The following is a 23,254-nucleotide window of genomic DNA, read 5'->3' as shown; positions in this document are numbered from 1 at the left end:
TATCTTGTTTTTCCATACTAATCTAAAATATATAACTATGTGTCTGCACTATGGTGGCGTTATGGACAACTGTCAAATCAAATGGACTTATGATAAACAATGGACTATCAAAAATGGATGAAAACATAATACTTGTGTATATAAATGTATTTATTGTATCTGTATGGTAAAACTATATTATTCATATTGAAATTAACTGGAATGCAAAACATGTGATTGTCTTCCAAAACAAATCTTCGAAACCAAATTATTTATAATCAATGTATTGATTTAATCTTAAAAACAAAAATTATAACATAAAAATGTCCACATTGGCTATGGAATGATATTTGGCAAAAAAAAAGTATTGGTAATGTTTGATCTAGCTTAGTTGTTCAAAATGCGGTCGTATTTTGTTATCTTCTTCGTTCTTATTGGACAATTTGCATTTACGACTTTGTGCTTCGAACACGAATTTGAAATTCCTGAAGGCTGGGTTGACCATACTGACATGCTAAATTTCGATTACGCTACCAAAACAAACAAGAAAACTGAGACTCAGGAGGAGACAAGTGCTCAGAAAGAAAAAACAAAAGTTAGTGATTGTTTACAGTTTTTCTATTTCTTTTTATTCATTACTGTTTGTTGCATTTTGATGCCACAAATTAGTTTCCTTTGAAAAAAGTCATTTAGCAAGTCCATGCTTCTGAAAACAAATAACTATCCATACCCAACATCAGGGCATGGAATGGAAACAGGTTGAGCGGCCGTGGTTTGCCATATGGTTAAGCCATCTTATCAGCTTTCCTCTCCTCCGGGATGAGTATGTAAATCCTATGCCATTCTCTATATCTGGTACCAGTAACTAACCTACCAATATCAGAATATATCTTCGTCTGCTATGTTTGTTTGTTACTATTGTTTATTTGGGTCTTCTGAAGTATGTGCTCTCAAGTACCTCAAGAAAACGTAGCATAACGATTTATTAGTATAATATTCCTAACCCCCACCTGAGCAAGTCACCCTAAAATTACATCACTCAGTCACTGCGATGTCACAATCGCGCCATAGAGCTTGCTAAATTATCGGTATAGCTACAATCATCCGAAATGGCATCTGTGCCGACTATAATGAACTTGCTAACGTCTGCGATTTCTCTCGTAGCTGTATCGTTTTGGCGAGAAAATGAGAGAAATAGCTTGCTAGATTTCGGATGATTGTCTGCGCGATTATCCGCATACTTTGGAGCGCTGTATTAGATGATATAGTCAGATGGGGGTTAGGAATGACATGTTGAGCCAGGCCAACTAGAAGTACTTGCGACCTGTACTTCAGGAGACCCGTTTATTTTACTATATGTCAAGAATAGATTACGGTTGTTGTTGCCTAATTACTCTGGTAAATTTGTAGCTTCATGTCCTGTAGGAAATGTGCATTTGCTTGTCTGTGACAATCGCCATAATTTTTCCAGACAAACAGTGATCAAGCTGGGAGTAACACTGAAGCTAAACCTGAACCTGATGAACACAAAAAATATGAATCGTCCTCTACAATTGAAGAGCAAGAAAACAAGAGAAAATTCAAAAAATCTGATTTGAGAAATGAAAAAGGTTGTTTTATATATACATTAGTTGTTCCTGACAACTTGACTTTTTAAAATGTGAAAAATTGGTTTCTCCTTTCTTCTGTGTAGTAAATGTGAATTATGAAAAAAATTCAACCTTCTGTAATAAAGTATGCAAATTATTACCTAATCTGCTATTTTTGACCCATTCCAGAATTTGATCCGTCAACGAGTTCAGAATGTAAACATCCTTTTCTGCGACGATTTGTTGGTGTTCTGCATTCCAAACTGAAACATGTTGGAACTGTGAGTTAATTTTGTGAATTCATTGATTTCCAAATTAATTGTTGTTTTTGTTTTGTCTCATCAGTTTGTGCATTGTTCAAATTATGAGAAACACTTTCACTATTACATCTATAATAATTACCCCACATAAGTTTGAATCCCATAGGGAATGATTAATGTATATTGATTAATATCATTGTGGATTCATGAAGTTCTTGCGTCTTGAGTGTTGAGCCATTCAAGTTTATGCATTTGATACTGTTTAGCAGTGGTTCCTAATCTTTTTGGGGTACTCGTGTAGTATGTTAAACAAGATTGTGGACAGGGTCAGGCCATAATTTCAGGTACAAATACTACGGAAATCACCTGGCTAGTCCCTGAACCAGTAGTAGAACTAAAATAAGGAAAATAAGAATAAAATTATGTCCTAATCCTAACCTCGTACACAAACTACGTTCCGGTGTTCGCCATCTTGGTGAATCCATCATCATACTACGGGAGCGCCCGTTTCGATATATTTCCCTCTTCCCATAGTTTGAATCTCTTCATTTCCTCCATCGGTATGCATAAAAACTTTGTTTTTGTTTAAAGTAATTTCCATTCAATAAAAACTGCTTAGCTAGTGAGTGTTATGTGCAACTTGCACTGTTTATAATATAATGTATATTGTATAATCACTCTCACTAGTATAAAAATCAATTTTTATCACTCCATTATTTAAGTTTAAGTTTTAGTGGTTTACCAAATTGTTAAATCTTCTACAAACTTTTCTCTCTCCTGGGATAAGTATGAAATCCTCTCTTATTCCTTCCCAATCCTTTTAATATGTTTACAGCCTCCTCACATACAAGACTACAACTTTGCCATTCATTTGAACAGCGAGAATTGGCTTGCTGTAGAAGAGTTTGCTGAAGATTGTAAGGCTAATGTACAGGTATAACAATGATGACTTAGTATGTTCAAAAACTTTAGTAAGTTTATGAGCAATCTACAAATAATAATGGGAAAATATAATTTAAGAATTACATCTGTAAAAATGCCTTTTTGTAGTGAATTACCGGAGATATATTTGTGTTTTTTAAGTATACTCCAATTAACTATGTGATTGAATTATGCGTATTTGAAAAAGTCTGACCTCGTTCAGATATAAAGGGGCAGAAACACATTTGTAAATCGTATGAAAAAAGCCTATTTTAAAGCTAAATATTATAAAACTGCTTTCTTTGGTGAATGTTTAAATCGATGCATCAATCTGTGTTATAAAGTCACTCACATGTTTGGTTTGGTTCGCTGAGCGTTAGGCTTTCACTTGTCATCATACCTTAGTTACCTATTACTTCACCTGACATGGACTGATAACCAGATGGGGGCAGTGGAGGGCTTTCTGAGATAAATACAGGAATTCTATTCTGACTTAAATCTCCCACACTCCACTTTTCTTTTACTGATATTCTTTTTGTCCTATATTTCATGAAGGAAGTAACCAAAGTACTTGAAGACATGTTACTGGACGTTCACGTTTCTGTAAATGACGTCGATCCACAATGGGTCAAAAGGTTTGAAGATATCATTCATATGCCTTTTCAAGACTTCCTCAAGGTAACAAATTATGATTATTATTTTTCTGCATTTCCATCTTCAATATCTGAGCGAATGCGTGTGGCGTTTCTTCAAGTAAATCCTAATTTATTCACAATAGTTGAGATTCCATTATTAAACTCATTTTCTTTTTTACATTGAAGCTCGGTGTTTGTGTTGCTTTGCTCGTTGCAATATTGACGTTGGAATTTATAAGCAAAATATCATGGACAACACAAATAAAAAGACTTGTTATTCTCCTATTTCTAATCAGCTTGGCAATGACTTACGTCCACGAATTGAAGGTAAAATATTTTTTGGTGCTTTAGTCTTTTGCTGATGGGTTGCGTACTTGACTTAAATGTGAGATCAAAGTAATATTATGAATATTTATACAGAGTGTTTATAAAGTCAGTTCTCAATATATCTTAGCCAGGTTTGGTTTAATTTAAGCAGTGAATCAGTGTTCAAGGTTTTTTCCAATATAGTAGTATATTCCAAAATTGGATAATTTCTGTAGCTCACAGCGTTGCATGAAGCATTTCAGATGCCTCATTTGACTCAACTAAGAGTCACTTTCACTTCTGAGTGAGTATGTTCGAACTTGCTGTGGGCAAATTATTTTGGAAAAATTGTCTATTGAAATACAAGACAATCTGTTGAAGTAATGGTACGAAATGCACCATAATATCATATAGTTTCTGCAACCATTGTCATTTCATATGTCGTGACGTTCTTTAAAGCGAATTGTATTAAGAAATACAGTTATAAGATTGCTTGTCACAAAGCAATAATTTATTTTTGTTTGTAGCTTGCTGAAGCAGAACATAAGTCCAAGTCAACTGATATTCCCAAAGAATGCTTAGGAAAAGAAAATGAAGACAATTCTTATTGGAAAAGTTTAAGTTCTGTCTACAATGATATGTTCAGGTAAGACAAATTTTTATGATTGATCTCATGCTTTGATATCGGAACCTATTCGCACACAAGTTTACGTAGGATTTTGCAGAGGCGATTTGTCTAGTATTTGAAGTTAGACTCAACTGTGTTGGCAGTGTAGGTCACACAGCTCAAGTTCAAATCCCATGCCACTATACCTTTTTATTGAATTTTTTCATCTTTATGTTTATGAATTTGATATCATGTTTGCATGATTTTGCTGAAATAATTTTCATTGTAATTTTTTTCCAGTGTCAAGAAAGATCCTTGTGCAGAATATCATGCAAATTTTCTCATCAGTCCTCATATCAGAGTTACTCCAACAAAGGTAACATTAATTTGTTTTCTATCAGGTTATTCCATAGGTAGGCAAGGTTTTTGGACCAGGGGCCAAAAATTCTGCCCATTCAGACGGGCGGGCCATATAAGTGTGACGTAAAAAGGTCCATTTTATGAAGAGTGTTACAAAAGCGAAAGTGAAAACAATAAGCCTGGTGCCAAAACTGAATTTAATCGCAATCTTAACAAATTCCTTGAGCTTTTTTTTGACTAAACATCAAAATTTGGTTTTAGTTTTGTTATAGCAATTGTCAAAACAGATTTGCGATTTCAATAACAGCAACTATGTAGTGCATGCAGAATTGACTAAAAGTAGAAACTTATGACAGCATCAGGCGGGCCAAATTGAATCCGTCCAACAGGCTGTAGTTTGCCCATGTCAGGGTAATTCTGTTGTTTTAGAGTCCAATTTTTTAAATAATTTTACAAGATGGAAACTGAATTTCAATATTACGGAATTCTCATATTATAATATCACCAGAGTCAAAAGGTTATTAAATTCAAGTTTTCACAATCTCATAGTTTTTTATTTGCATGACCTTTGTCCTGTTCATGTCACCCACAATCTTTCTCAGTAGACAGTCAGGCATTATGTACTCAGTACAGAGGTATTTTTGGTTTGGTCAAGTCCATGCATCTGAAAACAAATAACTGGCCAACTGATCTCATATAGTACCCGACATGGATTGGTAATCTGACGAGAAGCCGTGGTGCGACATTTGATTAAGTCGTCTTATCAGCAATTCCGCTGGGATAAATATGTGAATATTATTCAATTGAACCACCATTTATTGAAGACCTCATGTTACTCGAGTCATTTTGATGAATCACCCAAACTTTTCAACTACCGGTAAATCGCCAGTCAGCCTCAACTCTGTGATTGATTCGATTTCGGACTTAACTCAACTCCAATGGCCCAGCTTTGGGACTAGCAATTTTTATCGAATACCAGTAACCAATAACTACTGGTAACAACCAATCAGAAATCTTCATCTTTGTTTAGGTTATTGCAGTCACACTGACACGATTCCTTGTGGAACCAATGGAACATATCGGTACAGCGTTCAGTAAATCTTTCAAGAATGTTTTCCAAGGATTGCCAATTACATTATGGATTCCTGCTTTTATATTTGTTGTTCTTATTATACTTGGATTTCTACTGATAATATCAGGTACAATGAGAAGTATAGAATTTTATATTTAATCTTAAAGGGAGAGGAAAGCAGATAGCAAGGAACAATTATATGATATGACCCTACACTAAGAGTCCAGTAAGATTTATCCGCACAATTGGTGGGGAGGGGCCTGTTTTAGGGAACATATTCCCAACGCTCTAACACAGCTAGTGGCCTGAGAAAATTTTTTAGGAACAGTGTGCAGTATATTATACGTCATTCATATTGAAAACAACCCATCTATGCCCATAACCAAATAGTTTTCTTCAAAATACCAAGTTGATAATTTATTTCAACTGTTCCTATTCACAATCCTTATCCAATGTTTTTAGTTGAAGACAATAGGGTACATCTATAATATGCTTTTCCTCAAAGCTTATGATATAATAGACATAAAATATACTACCCGACTCTTTGCCAAGCTATCTTTACTTTTCAGTATTCTTTGGATATAACTTCAGTTTTAATCTGCCATTCTGGACTGGATTACAGATGGGACCCCAACAGACTCTTCAACACAATCCGCAACTTGACATGGTTTTGGAAGACAACAGGTATGGTGTGCGTATTTTTAAATTGACTGACTGATTGTGATTGGTGTTCCCCTACAAAATTAGTAGTCTTGTGGGTGTGATAAATCAAAAGGTTTGAAGATTAGACTTATTAACTTGGACCTTGTTACAATAGGCATATTTTTCATATTTATTTTGAGAGGAGGACCGATGAGGCCACTTAACCATATGGCATACAATGGCCTCTTGTCCAGTTACCAATCCAAGTCGGGTATGGTATTAGTTGGCCAGAAATTTCTTTCGGATGCATGGGCTTGTTGTGGAAAGAGGTGTAAAACCACCATACGGTGGCGAGCGATCCACCAATAATATTAATGATTCCAATCCTTAGTGTTACAGCTCCTTTATTCCCACATTCATTTATCGTTTGTGTACTATTATAATATGGTGAAATAAATACTACACAAGATTCCATTTCAGACGACACATCGACCAATTGCAAGAAACAATCCGTGAACTACGCGAAAGACCTTCGCAACAAGCATTACCTGCCCCTCGTCAAGTTAGCCCCAGCAGGGCACAAGCCATCTTGGGTTACTTCGGCTTAGGGGGCAGAACTCCATCCCCTGAACCATCACGTCCCCCACCACCATACCCCCAACAGCAAGCCCCAGAAAATGACCTTCCTTATCCTAATTTTAACTCCCCGGCATATCCCAGAGAAAACGAGGACTTGCGAATTGATCCGCAGGGTTACAGACCTTTCCAAAGTGGGTATAATGACCCCGGTTCTACAGGAGCGAGAGAGCTCAGAAGAAGACACACTGTACCTGGGTCACGAGGACGACCTGGCTTTGCAACTGGGGATGTTGGATGTGAGTATTTAAAAAATGAATACCACAGAGACAAAATTATATGCAACTGGAGGTTCCTAAGATTGTTTTAGGGTCTTTGGGTCAAAATTAGGCATGCTGAAATATTAATTTTCTTTTTTTGTAACAAGGCTCCTAAAAGATTCATACATAAGGAGCGGAGCGGGCTATTATTTTTTAGGAAGATTGGAAATTATTGAAAATCTATATTTGAGATATGGACATTTTATGCTCATTTCTGTTCTTTGTCAGGTATTCATTAGGACTTTTTCACCCCAAACAAGCAGCCACTAATACAATGAGCTACAATTTTTGAATGACATAAAAATGAAACTTGGATGCTAGATGAGATTTTTTTCTTTCTTGATATCTTGGGAGGAAATGAGCTTAATTTTATTGCAAACTCGAGTCTTGTCCATTTTGACTATGCAAATACCTAACACTCAATTATTTCATATGCATAGATTTTTATATATATTTTAGGTCCAGCAATCACATTAAATCATCCATAGAAGATCCAAACCTGTATTTGGTGACTGGAAGTAGGTTGGCAAGTGTCTTAACGATTATACTATGTTTATTCTCAGTTAATAGAGATCCATCAAAACAGAAACCATCAACTCAGAGTGCATTACCTTATCCAGTATCATCAGAAAATCAAGCGAGGAGGCCGTTTCGAATTGGTTTTGAGCAATTCTTAAACGAAGACAGTGAGGATGATCTTGAGAGTGAATGTAAGTGTACTCGGTTGGCCTAAGCATTTCTCATAACTTTGTATTATTAGTGAGTTTTAGTTTCTTAATGGGTACTCCCGTAGTGTGTGTACCATGTTAGGCCATAATTTTATTCCGATTTTCCTTATTTTAATTCTATTACGAGTTTGGGGACTGTCTGTGTTAGCCAAGTGAATATACCTTTGCCCATAGGCTTTCAGTCCCTTTACACAACTTGATGTAAAGTAAGCGAACAAAATTAGTTACCTCCATATTGGTACACACACTTCTGGAACGTCTCTTAATGTGAGTTTGATCAAAGCATGGCCGCGAGCTTTCATTAAAGGCATAAATGTCAGTGACTTACGTGTATGGAGTTGTTGTATTTGTTTTACTTAATTAGAGATTACGATAGAAGAGGAAATTAATGAATTCAGTGTGAACCAAGGCCTGTTGTCACACTTTCACCAATGGTAGTAGGCAGAAGTAAACCGGTTAATCAATTGTGAGATAGTCATGGAGGATTTCTATGTTCACTTTTAATCGTATGATTGAGTCATCAAGACAGGCAACTATCCATGTTTATGATGCAGACTAAAAAAAAGAAAAAACTATTTATTTTTCCCAGCAAAGATTTCACCACCGGTGATACAAGCTGTTGAAGAAGTTCAGAAGCCCACTGTTGCCAGATCTGTCACAGAAACAACAACACCCAACACTGCACAAGTGGAATCTAATTACAAAGATGGGGAATCACCTGAAAAAGCAAAGAAGCAGAAACTACTGAGGGATGAAGCAATAAAGCCAAAGAAGGATAATCCTGAACCATCAACGATTAAACCTCCCCAAATAGAGCCTGAAACATTGCCAATGCAAGACATTGCCCACTCAAAAAATGACATCAAAACGCATGACAACCCTTTGGAGAAGGGTGAGAACATAGAAACTGAAGATTGGGTAAAAGTTCCAGAAACAGATAAATGTTGCGATGATGAGAAATGTATCGGCGATAGAATGAACTCTGTGGAGCTGGCGAATGTTTTTCAACGCGAAGCAGAGGAAGGATTTGCTTCAAAAGATGATTGAATTTCTGTTCACGATAATGTAGTCGCGGCCTGAACTAGTTAACATCGATTAGGGGCAATTAGAGTTTTACCTTGAAAAACAAACACCTTGCGCTGTATGTAGTTCAAGCAAGTTTGAGGTAGATCTCTCTCTAGACCTCGCACTATATTAGAACCCTGTTTATTAGGTATTTGTACATATGCACTACTCTTCACTGGTCACATGTTTTTTTTTAATTATCTAACTGCTTACATGCAGTGGTGGGATTCAATTTTTTTGTCAGCCGCTTCCATCACAAAAGTCATATTTTTCAGCCGGTTCTGTTACAAAAAGTCATATTATTTTAGCGAATAAACTGATTAAGGCTAACCACTTCGCTGATCCCATAAAATTCTGTAAGACGGTTCTATAGAACCGGTGCGAACCGGCTGGATCCCAACACTGCTTACAGGTGTATATTGATTTCTGATTTATTCCCAATGTTAGATAAAGACTGATACAAACCATGATCTTGTTTCTCATATTTACACTCGACCCCTCCAAGCAAGTAAAATTTACAAAAAACCTAAGGATGCACAAAGGTATAGTATATTCTTTGATTTTACTTCCATGAAATTCTATTTGCACATGATCTCAGTTTTTGGAAATTTAGGAACACTGGAGGGAAATCTGGTAAGAAGATATCTCTTGACCATATTATAGCTTGGCTTTTGATTATGTTCTGTCTCTGGTAGATGGTATTTATAGTTCCATACTCATGTGCTTGTTAATGTCGTTTAATTGGTTTTTTGATTATCTTTTTTGATCACTGTTTCATTTTACTTCTGCAATAAGTTCCATCAAAGTATAGAAATGAAATGATCGCTTGCTTGGTATTATGGCTCTTTTCTGGGCATGGAATTAACCAGTCTATCTTTCCTGATAATGGCTTCACAAATATGATAAAACAGTTGTGAGAAACATATTAAGACATCCTTCCCCCAATGGAATTTTTCCTATTAACAGCTATTATAATTGGGTTGTCCGTGTATCTGGTGCAAAGCTGTGGTCAACTTCTTGCACCTTCCCATCGTAGCCTCGGCATTTTTCTTGCTCAGTACAAATATATCCAAACCAATTTACCAAATTCCCTGGAACTGGAAAATTTTCTTTTAACACAGTCTAAAAAGGCCGTCACATAACTTTTGCAAGGTCTTGTAACAAAACTGCCTTTGCATTTTATTTTTCCCCAGCTAATATCTGCATTTCATTCTGTCCAAACCTTATAATATGCAGTCCAGTTTCTTCTGTGATATCTCTAGCACCCGCTGATTTGTAAAATTCCAATGCATTACAGTTCCATTTATAACAAGCTGCTTTAAATTGAAGACAGCCTTTTTCTATCCCGATTTTTGCGACTGCTTTCATTAAATCAGCCCCGATACCGTGCTTCCTCTGAGGTTCCTTCACATATAAATCTTCAAGATATATTGTTCTTCCTCCATGTACAGAATATGTAAAATTGCGTACCCAACGGCCTGAATAGCACGACTGGCCGAACCAATTTTGGCTTCTGCAATTAGACATTTAAAAGCTGCATTTTTCCCAAAACCGTCTCTCGTAAAAATTTCAGGGGTCATCCGGCACTTGCCCAGGTTATTCTCGTACTCAGCAAGTTCCCTTACCATCGTGGTGACGCTTTCTGCATCTTTTTCAGTTGCTGGTCGTATTTTATGACTTAACGCCATATTACCAAATCTAATAATTTCCAAATTATGTGTGCGAGGAATTAATTACACTTAGTTTCTAATGATGGGTAATATAGACTTTATTTAGACGGCATTTTCATACTTATCCCGGGGAGAAGGGAAGTTTACACGGCGGCTTAGTCACATCAAACTGCGGCCTTTCGGGATTGGTTAACCAGTTATTATTGGTCAGTGAGATTGCAGTTCCCCACAGGCGACGCAGTTATTAATAATCCATTCCGGGACCAAATATTCAGTATATGTCCTTTCTATTTAATAGCTGGAAATCTTTTATTTATATTATACACATTGTCCAGAAAACAGAGATATAACGACTTTTAATCACTGAACAATGCAATCTTGATTCATTAACCGTTACTGCTCCGATCAGACATGAATAATAATTATAATATAATTTATTATGCTGTGTTATATGAAATTATTTGGACCTCATGAAGTATGCGCACCAAGATGGCGCATAACCTGAACTTAGGTTGTGTACTAGGTTGGGGTTTAGGTTGTGCAACAGCTTGGTGCGCATACCTCAGTAGTACCATTTATTTTTCAAAAAACGCTGCCCAATATCTTGCTAAAATGAAGGATAGCAAGTAAAAGTTCTCGACAAACCGAGTGTAGCTGTAACGTCTAATAAAACATAAAAGTCATGATTTTTATAGTCATTGCACATAGGGTTGTAGATTTTGTCAATAGTTTGATTATTTCAAAACAAGCACTCATTCAAGACAAAAAGAGACACCTAAATTAATTAGTCAATAAAATTAAGGTTTACCATGTACCATCAAGTCGCTATGAAAGTTTTTATATAATTAGGTACTGTACTATGCTATCTGCAATCACCAAAGTTTTTGAATACCAGCTTGCGCCGTAAACGCTCATTTTTTACCTAATTTACTTGCAAAATCATGCAATTCAACTTTTTCAAATCTAAGCATATGCCAGTCTTCTATGTTTGTCATGTCTCTTGCACCCACAGATTTATAAAAATCTAATGCACCACTATTCCACCCAAGACAAGCAAAACGATACTGTGAACATCCTTTTTCAATAGCAATTTTTGCAACGGTTTTCATTAAATCGCCGCCAATACCATGTTTTCTGTAAGGTTTTTTTACATATACATCTTCTAGATATACATTTCGTCCTTTGAATGTAGAATATATATAATAGTAAAGAGCATATCCAACTGTCTGTACTACCCCAGTTGCAGTTTTTGCTTCGGCAATAATGCAATGAAACGCTGGATCTTCCCCAAAACCATCTTTCCGAAATATTTCCGGTGTGAGTTTGCATTGGTCGAGCATATTTTCATACTCAGCGAGTTCTTCAATCATAGATATAACATCTTCAGCATCTTTCACTGTTGCTTTTCGAATACTATAAGTGAATTCCATTTTAAACAAAAGTAATTTGAAAGACTAAATATACAATTGAGAAAAAAAAAAATTTATTTGTATATAAATTCATGATTGTTGCCAGAAATATCAAAATGAAAAATATATTCTGAATCTGTACCATTGAACACACAAATACTGTATATAATAAAGATCTGGAGTGCAAACAGCATTAATAAATAAGAGAAAAATCTATGCTGTCGAGTCGGAGCTCCCCAAGTGTGTGCTCCAAGATGGCGCACAACCTGAACATAGTATGTATACCAGGTTAGGGTTCAGGTTCCATTAAGTTTCAACTTGTAATATAAACAGAAACAGGTCCCGGGGATGGTATTATTTTGTGAAACGAAATAAAAAGGCTACTGCACTAGTGGAATCTCATTTGCAATAGGAGTAGAGAATGAAGGTTTCTCAATAAATAGGTAAAATGTGAAGAAATGGTATAGACGAGATGAGCTGAATATAAAACAAACAACATATCAATTGTACTAGGCAAGAAAACTAGCAAAAGCAAATTATCATGTACTGTACCTCGTAATAAATAAACTAAAAACTATAGAACGAAAAGACCGTGTCTGAAGAGCCTAAAAACATTGCACATTCACTACATGTAATGAAGTATATCTTATTGAATGTTTTTTTTTGGTCATCAACTAAAAATTGGCATCAAAAATAAAGGCAAAAAGCTTTCGTTGGCACAAATTCTATAGGAAACATGAACTTGCATGCTTATCACTAATTAGTAGAATGCAATCCGTTATTTTCATAATCAACTTGGCAAGAAAATGGGTACGACATTGCAGTTTCTTATCAGCAATCAAGAAATAAAATAATGAAAGAAACAACTTGTCACAAAATACCATTGGAATGTAATAATTGACAAATACTATAAAATGCATTAGGAGGTATTTATAGTGCATATTCAATGATGCAATGAATAAAGAATATAATCATGTTGAGGTTCAGATTCACAAATCAAAAACTTTTGACACAAACATAAAACAGATTATAATTCCTAAATACTCTAAAATGAAATGTGAGGTATCTGTGCTGCATATTCAAAGAAATGATACACAAAAAGTTAAAACATGTTGAGGTTTAAATTCAAAATCAAAAACTTTTGACACAAAAGTAAGAAAGAACAAAATTCAAAACAGATTATAATTCATAAATACTCTAAAATGAAATGTGAGGTATCTGTGCTGCATATTCAAAGAAATGATACACAAAAAGTGAAAACATGTTGAGGTTTAAATTCAAAATCAAAAACTTTTGACACAAAAGTAAGAAAGAACAAAATTCATAAATACCATAAAATGTACTGAGAGGGATCTATCTGTGCTGTATATTTAAAGAAGTGCTACACAAAAAATTGAAACGAAAACTGCTAAATCACGAACTTTTGATACACATGTAAGACATATTATAATTCCTAAATACTATAAATTGCACTGGGGTGTATCTATACAGATTAATTGAATGAAGCATGTTGATCATAGAACTTAAACAACACAAAGGGAGTTTTACAATGCACTGTCAACTAGTAAGGTAATGCTTTAAATATTACCAGCATCACTAGTCACTACATTCATCAAATCTTTCTATAGATTGCTATTTTGCCATCTTGAATATCCTTATTTACTTACTCGCAAATTCATGCAATTCTTTCTTTTCAAATTTAAGCATGTGATAGTCTTCTGTATCTGTGAGGTCCCTTGCACCCATGCTTTTGTAGAAATTCAAGGCATTGCGATTCCATCCAAGACAAGCAAAACGATACTGTGAACATTCTTTTTCTATAGCAATTTTCGCCACCGTTTTCATCAATTCACCGCCAATACCATGTTTTCTGTAAGGTTCTTTTACGTATACATCTTCTAGGTATACATTTCTGCCTGCATAGGTGGAGTATACATAGTAATAAAGAGCGTATCCAACAACTTGTACTGCCCCACATATGCCATGCCATGCTTCGGCAATAATGCAATGAAATGCTGGATCTTCCCCAAAACCATCTTTCCGAAACTTTTCTGGAGTGAGTTTGAATTTGTCGAGCACTTTCTCATGTTTAGCGAGTTCTTTAATCATGAATACAACATCTTTTGCGTCATTCTTTGTTGCTTTTCGAATACTATAAGTGAACTCCATTTTAAACAAAGTACTTTTAAAAGATTAAATATGCAATTAAAAAATAAATTATTTGTTAACACCATGATTCATGTATAATTTAAGATCAACATACTTTTAGTGGTAATTGCATTTCACTCAATCTTTTCAATTTATAGTTTTTTAGCCTTCCTATTTCAAGATGCAGTATATGGTTGATTATTTTCATGTTGAGCCATATTGCCTCGAAGTTAAAATAATTTTCTTTCATTACTGTTCCATGCCTAGAACAATAATAATGATTGAGGACTATATTTAGATAAGGCTTCTCACCACTTTTTTTTTAATCACTACTTTTGCAAATTTCAACACAAAATTTACCCGTTAAAAAATTGACACTAAAAGTAAATGCAAAAAGTTTGATGTAAATATTTCAAACCCTGCAAAATACTTGATTATTGGAAGAACATTCTTCTTATATTTTCATCGCTTAACAACACTATGAAGGCAGAATATACATCAATAACAAGGTGTGAGCCTGCCTAATTATCACATATAAGCAGCATGGGGGATTGAAGCACAAAATATAGTAAACTTCTATAATAATAAACGTCTTCTCGTGAAATCATTTCTGAATACTACGAAATGCATTTATAACGAAAGGAAACTATCTAGTTCACACAATTGATTGTTCTGTGATATTTGTCAGGAAAAGCATAACAAAACGGATCAATCACACAGTTTGGAACATTTTCCTGTTATAAACAAAATAGCTGATGCACACTTTAGATTATGCTACAAATATATGCCCTAATGCTTCCGTAAATATGAAGTAAATCCGGGGCGTCACAGTCTAGAATAATAAATTGGCAATTGAAAAATTTAGATCACACCCAATGCCAGTGGATACTGTCAAATTTATTATTTCATGGCTATATCTTCATTACAACAGTAGGGTATACGGTACACTAGCAATAAGGATGTGGGATTGTTTAATAGACAAAAGAGAGAGTGAAATATCTGGGATTACGCCTAACCACTTATGATACTTTCAAAACACTATACAGGGGGGGTTACAGGAAGACAAACCTGTCCCTAGGAATCATTCGTACAATAAAAAAAAATGGTTACTGAATTCTGTGCAATTATATTTCACAAATTTCATAACTAGTATTTGCATAATTCTACAATAAATTATCAAATTTTAGGGAAAGCGAATGCCAGTCTTCAGAATCTGTGAAATCGTTTGCACCCATTGAATTGTAAAAGTTCAACGCATTTGTGTTACTACCACGACAAGAGAAACGACATTGCGTGCAACCCCTATCTTTAGCGATGTTAACCACATTTTTCATCAAATCACTGCCTATACCACGTTTTCTGTGTGGTTCCTTTACATATATATCTTCTAAAAAAGCACTTCTTCCATTAAATGAGGAGTAAGCATAATAGTAAAGAGCATATCCGACTGTCTGTACCCCCTCAGTTGCAGTTTTTGATTCGGCAATAATACAATGAAATGCTGGATCTTCCACAAAACCATCTTTATAAAATCTTTCAAACGTTAAATTGCATTGGTCCATCAGACTTTGATATTCTGCGAGGTCTTTTAACATCAAAAAAATATCTTTTGCATCTTTTTCAGTTGCTTTTCGAATACTGTAAGTAAATTCCATTCTAAATAAACTATATGCAGAGCTGAAAATGCAATTATTACAGAAACAAGTATTAGCGATGGTGGCTGCATGATGTTTGAGTGACACAAAGACCATTAAATGGTACCGTATATCCTACTGTATTGAAGTGCGGTATATTCTTACATATAAGCCGAGTTTAAAACTAAAAAAAGTTATACACATAGGCTTATACGCATATCTCTGATCACACTAAAGGGTCGGTGAAAAATAACAATATCAGTAATGGTTATCATTTATATTATCTTCTTCTGCAACCATTTGTGCGTACAGCATGTTGTGATATGTAAGGTCGGTCTATATGCAAATTTTTATAAATTCTCTGTTTTAGGGCCGTCTTTAGGGGGTCGGCCTATGTGTGGGGAGATACTGTAAATGAATAAGAATGTGACACCAGCGTTATAATATTACAGTTAAGAGTAGGAGACAATTGCTGTCAGATACATTGCTTACCATTGTGTTTATTAAATAAAATATCCACATAAGCTTATTTTCAGAAGAAAGACACTTACCGTAGCTTAGTTCAACCACAATTACAAAACAATTTGATTCAAACCGTCCCGTAATCATATTTCCTCAACTCACTTGCTATTTATGATGAAAAAGGCAGATACCAACATGCAAGGAGCTACTATTCTTGGTAGGTCTCTTCTTTTCCCCAAGGATTATTCCCAATTTATTGCACCAATAAGGAAGTGCTGGTCATTGAGGTCCAAAAACCAGAATGTGCATTTATTTGTGTCCACATGATTTGCATATCAAATAGAGTTACTGTCCATGTCATGAAATTACAACCTACTCGATATGTTGGAATCGTCTTTAATTATGTTTATGCAGTTATCAACCACGCATTCTCAGAAATAGGATATCATGCATATACCTATCTTCACAGGGTAATCAAAGGTGCAATGGCAAGTGTATTTTTATTAACTCCAACCCTAGATCCTTCTGTGAGATTTTCTTTACATAGGCTCTATATCTTCTAAACACAGCTTCGTTACCATAAAATAACAAGAAAAAGCATATCCACTGTTTGCACCACTCAAATGGAGACAGATTTTGCTTCAGTAAAAATGTGGTAAAATACTGTATCTTCCTATTCTTTCCCAAAACTTTAATCTTGGAATCGCTCAATTGTTATTTAATCCACCATTGTTTGACATTCTATATGAACCTCAAGGTCTTTCGCAACTGTGAATATATCCTCAGCATCTTTCTTAGTAAGTTTTTGAATACTGTAGTTTGTAGGTCAATTTAATTTCAGTACACAAGCAATTTAAAACTAATTACATAATCAAGATAATAAGACAAGTTTTTGAAAATTAGGAATATTTTCACAGAAAACTTGCCAGGAGGCCAGCTGGATGACTGAGCTAAAAAAAATTGCAATCGCACAATACTCTCTTTTCATAGCGAACCTTGAGTGGTAATTATGTGTAAAAGCACGGTTAGTTTATCACTTCTCTCAACAAACAATTTCACATATCTCGAACAAATTGAAATCCCCACTTGGGACAGGAAATTTAATGTAAGGGTGGGGGTGTGGTCTGCGGGGGGGGGGGGGGGGGGGGTCTTTTCCGCCATGATTAGAAATATGTTTCCAAATTCCCAAACACAAGCCTAAATCAGGGTTTCTCAACATGAACCATCAGCCCCTGTACAGGGACACAGCATTGTTTTTTCTGAGGGTTGTTGATATGGAGTGTTTCGAGTCTTTGAAATGGATCCAAGGATCATGGAAGATTTAGGACTACTGCCTCTAATATTGTTAAAGATTTCACATTCGTCCATTGAAAACATATTGTATAATATTTACAACAAGACAGAAGAGAATGAGTTTTTACAGAACAATACAATCCATTGAATAAAGCCAGAATATATACTCACATCAGAATAAATGGTCATGCTTTATAACAGGAATGGCGAATCTAATTTAACACATTAAAGAGATACAATTATACATAGTTAGGCCTACACATATAAGGATGTCTGAAACAAATCGAACATTCGAAATAGTAAATTATTGAATTAGTATAATTCAGTGGAGTTTTATCTAAAAAACGTCCTAATAAAGTATACTCATGTTTCATTTCAATTTCCTATGAACCATCATTTTTTACTTTTGAGTGAGTACACATGACCTTGTTTTGAGCAAACTTTCAACTTTTGATAAAATTCAGAAATTCAGTATTCAGTGATATTTACCGTAGATGTCAAAACTGATGCACAAATTAGAGCGTTTCAAGGCAAAAGTGCAACTCCTAAGTTTTGAAAAACTTATATTTGATATTTTACAAAGAAATACATGTATTTTCATCTGGTTTACTAATTACAGTTTGAAGCAATATTCACCAAAGTATTTTGATTAAAAATATAATTCAAACATAAAAATATGTGTATTTTCCCCAAATTCACCGAACAGTTTATTTGAGGTTTTGTCCTTTTGGTTTGAACCCTCTAATTTGTAACAAGTATGGAATTTACATAAAGAGGATGTACGCCATTACATTGCCAATTTGCCCAATTGTGTGCTGCACCCACATTTATAACTTAAATAAATTTAGCCATTGGGTCTTCCATATTTTTCTTAGTCCTATGGTAAGCTTCCAATTCCTCTTGTGTTGGTTCTTGTACCTCGACCATGCTATTATACGGACGTTTACGTTCATCAAGTCTCATCAATTCATCAACTTCCTTTTGTCTACTTTTTTCTATCTTGATCGCTTTTTTAATCGCACGTTCTTTATCCTTCTCCGCTTCGTGAATCATTTTCTTTCGTTGTCTTTTCTCTGACGGCTCATCAGAATCTGACGATGATGAAGTCTCTTCACTCGACGAACTGCTTGAACTGCTTTCCACTTTTTTCTTTTTCCGTTTCTTTGATTTTTTTTTCTTTCTCTTTTTGCTTTTCTTTTCTTTCCCTTTTTCTAATTTTTCTCTGTGCTGTTGTAACAATGACTTAGTTTCAGTCTCTTTTTCAATTTCATCATTTTGTATCTCCGTGATTTCTTCCAATTGTGGTGCCCCATCTACTGTCTTGATGTTTTCCAAACCTAGAGCTTTCGTCCAAGCAGAATGCTTTTCCTGCAAGGCTTCCATACGATTTTGTTTCTTTTCAGGCATCTCGTTTGTATCTTCTTTGAGAGTATTTCCAGTACAATATGATTGTTTGATAGTTGAATGGCAACACTGGAATCCCCATCGCCCTTCCTTCCAATAAGAACCCCAAACAGATGTGTGGTTGTTCAAGTAAACATCTTCAATATATTTAGACTTTGCTTTTGCTTTTTCAAGTCCTTTTATAACAGTTCCATGTCTTGAATACTCCACATAGTCTTCTGTTTGAGCATGCAATAGTTCTTTCGGTGGAGCATCTAAATGTTCCACACCGCCGTACTTATCAAGAATTGAATCTCTTTGGTCGTTTTTGAAATCCTCTTTCCGCACTTTATATGTTCTTTGCAGCATCTCTAATCGTGTTGGGTCAGCTTGTAAATGAACACCAGACCCCTTTTCAGCTGCTTCCCAGGCAAACATTTGCATTGAAGCCATTTTTTGTGTATCGCCAGTTACTCGTACAAAATTATCTCCAGCAAAATCTAGCTCTTCTTCATTTTTACCTTGATTAGCGTAAGGATTCTCTCTCATTGTCCTAGTTTTGGGGTCATAATATGCAGAATTTGGATCTAAATTTCTCAAATATTTAGCAGTGTCCTCTCGTATACGTAAATTACGAACAGTAATTCGCCTTTTACTGTCAAAATTTTGTCCAGGCATATCTGCTGCGTCAGCATATTTATCATCATCGCTCAGATTATCGTCGTTATCGTCTAATTGTTCCGACATTTTTCCGCTCAATAATTCTTCTTGTAACTTCTGAGCTTTTAGGGCTTGTTTTGCAACTTCAATTTTTGCATATTCTTCAATAACATCTTCATGTTGTTCAGCGGTATATCCATTCCATCGATCCCGTTTTCCGTCAAAATCCATATTTAAATCTGGCTGTATATGTTCATCTGGAGCTATCATATTTCCTGTGAATTTAGCCCCAATTTTTCTCGGTCGTTCTAGACAATCTTTCTTCTTATGCGTCATGGCACCACAATTTTCACATGCACCTTTGCGATATTTTGTCGCTACAGTTTTAGTCGACGCACCACGGAGATACCAATCATTAATTTTACTGAATTCTTTTACAGTCTCTGGCTGTACCCTTTGATGTTTCAATGACGGTCGCTGTGTGGGGTCAACATACCAAGGAACTGTAGAAATATATTGCGGAATGTGAGGGTTGATATCCTTTCCCTCTTCATCGACTTCTGCTGGAGCGTTTCCTAATTTCCGAGCCTCCTCAAGTTCTTTCTTTTTCCGCCATTCTTCTCTCGATTGTTTCTTTGGTTCTTCATTTTTTCTTTTCTCTCTTTCGATCGCTGACAAAGGTTTAGCGACCTCTTTTGATAATACAACTGGACGTGACATTATTACATTTTCTAATAAAAAAATATTCGTTAGATTTTAAACAGAATAATGATGTAGAACAAACAGACAGCACACTATATTTCACAAGAGCGATGTGGAACAAACAGACAGCACACTATATTTCACAAGAGCGATGTAGAACAAACAGACAGCACACTATATTTCACAAGAGCGATGTAGAACAAACAGACAGCACACTATATTTCACAAGACCGACTGCGATCTTTACATTCTACAGTAGGACACAGTTCTCCAATTCCATGACATCAATACATTTGGTTCAATTGAACAAACACTATTTTTGTCTCTAGAACCAGGACCTCTGGCAAGACAGCAGTTCGCACTATGCTTGACCCGATAATATAACTCTCGGATGTTACAGTAAACTTTTTTCTCTTAGTGAATTGAATTATTTTCTGATTAATCCAATAGTAACGTTTTACATTGTGCTTCCTTTTCGTTTATTGAGCAGGGCCAATTTGCTAATATGGAAGCCCAGACCGACTTGTGAAGATCCATTACTGTTTTAATTGATGCCTTTTAATATTGGGGCTTTTTTTGAATATGGGAACTGTGCCATACGGTAACGTACCTACTGGTCTACCGCCCAATGAGTTCAGTTATACAGTATCGGTATGTCTTCCATTGCAGGGGCTATTTTTGAAATTGGAATAGTCTACAGTATTGTATTGCTACAAGCGAACAAAGTTATGAAACAATTGTAAACAAGCAGATCTTTCTCTGCAGGGGGAAGTGGAATAAAAGGATTAATACCGGTATTGGGTCTTGGTGTACAATATTATTTGAAAAGCCAGGTTTGGAAATAGACTACAGTTTTCTTGAAGTTTTGAATGTAAATCTTGTAGCTGTAGTTAGGCTACTTCAGTACTTTGATATGAGGATAAATGCAGAAATTGCTTCTAATCCTTGATTCATTCCTTGTAGCTTACATGAAAATATGGACTCAACTGTTCGGCAATTAACATAAAATCGAATAAACATCCTGGTACCGGTACCGTATCTGGGTATACAGGTACAGGCCTAGTTAGGGCAAAAAAGTTCAGAAACAGGGCTACAGATCCAAAATATAAAGCTTAAAATAAGACTAAAAGTCCCAATGCAGATAAGACTACGTTACCGTAACCAATGATATGCATTGGCTAACATTGATTGATTGACATATAACCGGTACCGTATCGTACACTAGATTTCACCTCAACCAAACACTAAAAACGAAGAAGCAAGAAAACCATAAACCAAAACGTTTATTCAGTCAATACTGACAATAAATGCACTAGGTGACGCAACACAAAAACGTTATTTTGCCCCCCCCCCCTCCTCATTTCGCTGATTAACCTGAAAGTGGCATAGATGTGTATAAAATAACTTTTTTTTATTAAAACTACAGGTCTGTTCCGGTAGGAACACATAAAATATGATCAACCAATTGGCCGGAGACTCTTTAACTGCGGTAAGTAATATCCCGTTATCGGGCAAGGAATGCCAAAATGAAATCGTATTGCTAAATTGTTGTTGGTCTTGTTATCGGTCTCAATTTTCTCATTCCGATATTTCACCAAAATGTTGCTGTTTAACATGGATTGGAGACGTATACTTTTTTATTCCGTATCGCTCGACCTCCTCCGTATTTCTTGTCCTTCGATTTTTCAGCAAAATCATATTCTCAGATTCATTCCTTTTATTTCGTGTTGTTAAAAAAATCTTAAGATATACGATAAACCAAAAAATGCAATTTATTTCAGTAAATTAGAAAATTGATCGAACACAAATTACAATGACAACTTACTTCATCGAACTGTAATCCGAAATACAGCCGTGTACGGCCAGCCTTAGGCAACTATTTTAAATGGCCTTCTTAATAGATTTGAAACTCACAATGAATAATAAATCACGAGCGAGCATTTCGCGCGAGCAATTAATTGAACTTTTCATTTTTAGCGCGTATGTATTGGTTGCGATTACTATTGTTTATAAAATAGCATTTAGATAATATTTTCTCTGTCGCAGGCTCCGAAAACCAATTTGAACATTTATTAGTTCGATTTGTAAATTTAGAATGAATAAATCGGTTAACTTTTTTTAAAATTTCCAATAGGATTCAATGATAATGCTTATGGGTGTACGTCGCACATCTAGGAATATGTATCCCGTCTTTGTAATATTGTTAAATTATTATGCAGATTCTGCTACATTTTTGAGGTAAATAAACATATATATATATATATATATATATATATATCTAATACGGTAGTTAAGTAGACATAGCGTGCTAAAAAAGCGACAGTTATGTAGACGGAAAAATTGTGTAGACATTTTCCTGTCCGCTTAATTATTCCACGTGCCATAATTAAAACGTTTTGCGATATTTTGCTGAAATCTTTTTTTCTCTGATAAAACAGTATCAAAAATAATATGTTCTTTCAATATTTTTCAAATAATTGCACATTTTCGCCAACTTTAATGGGACAGTAGTTCTGCTGGTTTATAATCAACGGGTTTAATTTTCGTACATAAAGTGGACATTTTATTTATGCAAAAATCTTTTAATTTTTCGGTATATGTTTTTACGATTTTTGGAGAGTAGGTTTGATAATTTTGATACAATAACCAGGCAGAACATGAAGATCGTCCGTTCTGTTTTTTGCAATATAAGCTCAATAAACTGAAAAGGACCTCAATTCACAACTCCGTACTAAAGAGGCTTTGTGTCGCAATAGTAAAACTGTCGGGTTCGCCGAGAACTTTACCACGTTTGCCGTTTTGTTCGCAAGTAACCTGGGCGCCGTGAGGGGAT

At 35.2% G+C, this 23,254-nt stretch overlaps 3 protein-coding genes and 2 pseudogenes across 4 annotated transcripts; 1 reads left to right on the top strand and 4 right to left on the bottom strand.

Moving 5' to 3' along the window:
* The first annotated feature begins 129 nt into the window (after positions 1-129).
* Positions 130-9,889, top strand: LOC120334908 (uncharacterized). Its single transcript, XM_078113001.1, has 13 exons — positions 130-574; positions 1,451-1,589; positions 1,758-1,849; positions 2,664-2,762; positions 3,305-3,427; positions 3,571-3,711; positions 4,218-4,336; positions 4,598-4,673; positions 5,688-5,856; positions 6,299-6,413; positions 6,852-7,246; positions 7,831-7,977; positions 8,585-9,889. The coding sequence occupies exons 1-13, from the start codon at positions 380-382 to the stop codon at positions 9,040-9,042; spliced, it is 2,268 nt and encodes a 755-aa protein (XP_077969127.1). The 5' UTR covers positions 130-379; the 3' UTR covers positions 9,043-9,889.
* Positions 9,890-11,154: 1,265 nt separating this feature from the next.
* LOC120334912 (thialysine N-epsilon-acetyltransferase-like) lies at positions 11,155-12,283 on the bottom strand. Its single transcript, XM_039402430.2, has one exon. It carries the CDS (start codon positions 12,158-12,160, stop codon positions 11,642-11,644), a length of 519 nt encoding a protein of 172 aa, XP_039258364.2. The 5' UTR covers positions 12,161-12,283; the 3' UTR covers positions 11,155-11,641.
* LOC120334914 (thialysine N-epsilon-acetyltransferase pseudogene) lies at positions 12,185-15,453 on the bottom strand (annotated as a pseudogene). Its single transcript, XR_013475480.1, has 2 exons — positions 14,403-15,453; positions 12,185-14,321 (listed from the first exon to the last, which is right to left on the bottom strand). The product of XR_013475480.1 is annotated as a thialysine N-epsilon-acetyltransferase pseudogene (transcript).
* LOC120335083 (thialysine N-epsilon-acetyltransferase pseudogene) lies at positions 15,451-15,942 on the bottom strand (annotated as a pseudogene).
* Positions 15,943-17,198: 1,256 nt separating this feature from the next.
* Positions 17,199-20,475, bottom strand: LOC120334910 (pre-mRNA-splicing factor SLU7-like). The gene has a single exon (XM_039402428.2). It carries the CDS (start codon positions 20,437-20,439, stop codon positions 18,511-18,513), a length of 1,929 nt encoding a protein of 642 aa, XP_039258362.2. The 5' UTR covers positions 20,440-20,475; the 3' UTR covers positions 17,199-18,510.
* Between the last annotated feature and the right edge of the window lie 2,779 nt (positions 20,476-23,254).

Source organism: Styela clava, chromosome 1 (assembly GCF_964204865.1).
Source record: "Styela clava chromosome 1, kaStyClav1.hap1.2, whole genome shotgun sequence".
NCBI classification, from domain to species: domain Eukaryota; kingdom Metazoa; phylum Chordata; class Ascidiacea; order Stolidobranchia; family Styelidae; genus Styela; species Styela clava.
Note: the sequence above shows the minus strand (reverse complement) of the source record. Positions and strands in the feature narration are given on the sequence as shown.

Bases quoted from the DNA above. Each gene is read 5' to 3' on its own strand.
- LOC120334908 (XM_078113001.1), top strand. From the start codon at position 380: ATGCGGTCGTATTTTGTTATCTTCTTCGTTCTTATTGGACAATTTGCA. The intron at 4,337-4,597 runs GTAAGACAAATT...ATTTTTTTCCAG, and splicing joins GTCTACAATGATATGTTCAG to TGTCAAGAAAGATCCTTGTG. The intron at 7,247-7,830 runs GTGAGTATTTAA...GTTTATTCTCAG, and splicing joins TGCAACTGGGGATGTTGGAT to TTAATAGAGATCCATCAAAA.
- LOC120334912 (XM_039402430.2), bottom strand. From the start codon at position 12,160: ATGGAATTCACTTATAGTATTCGAAAAGCAACAGTGAAAGATGCTGAA.
- LOC120334910 (XM_039402428.2), bottom strand. From the start codon at position 20,439: ATGTCACGTCCAGTTGTATTATCAAAAGAGGTCGCTAAACCTTTGTCA.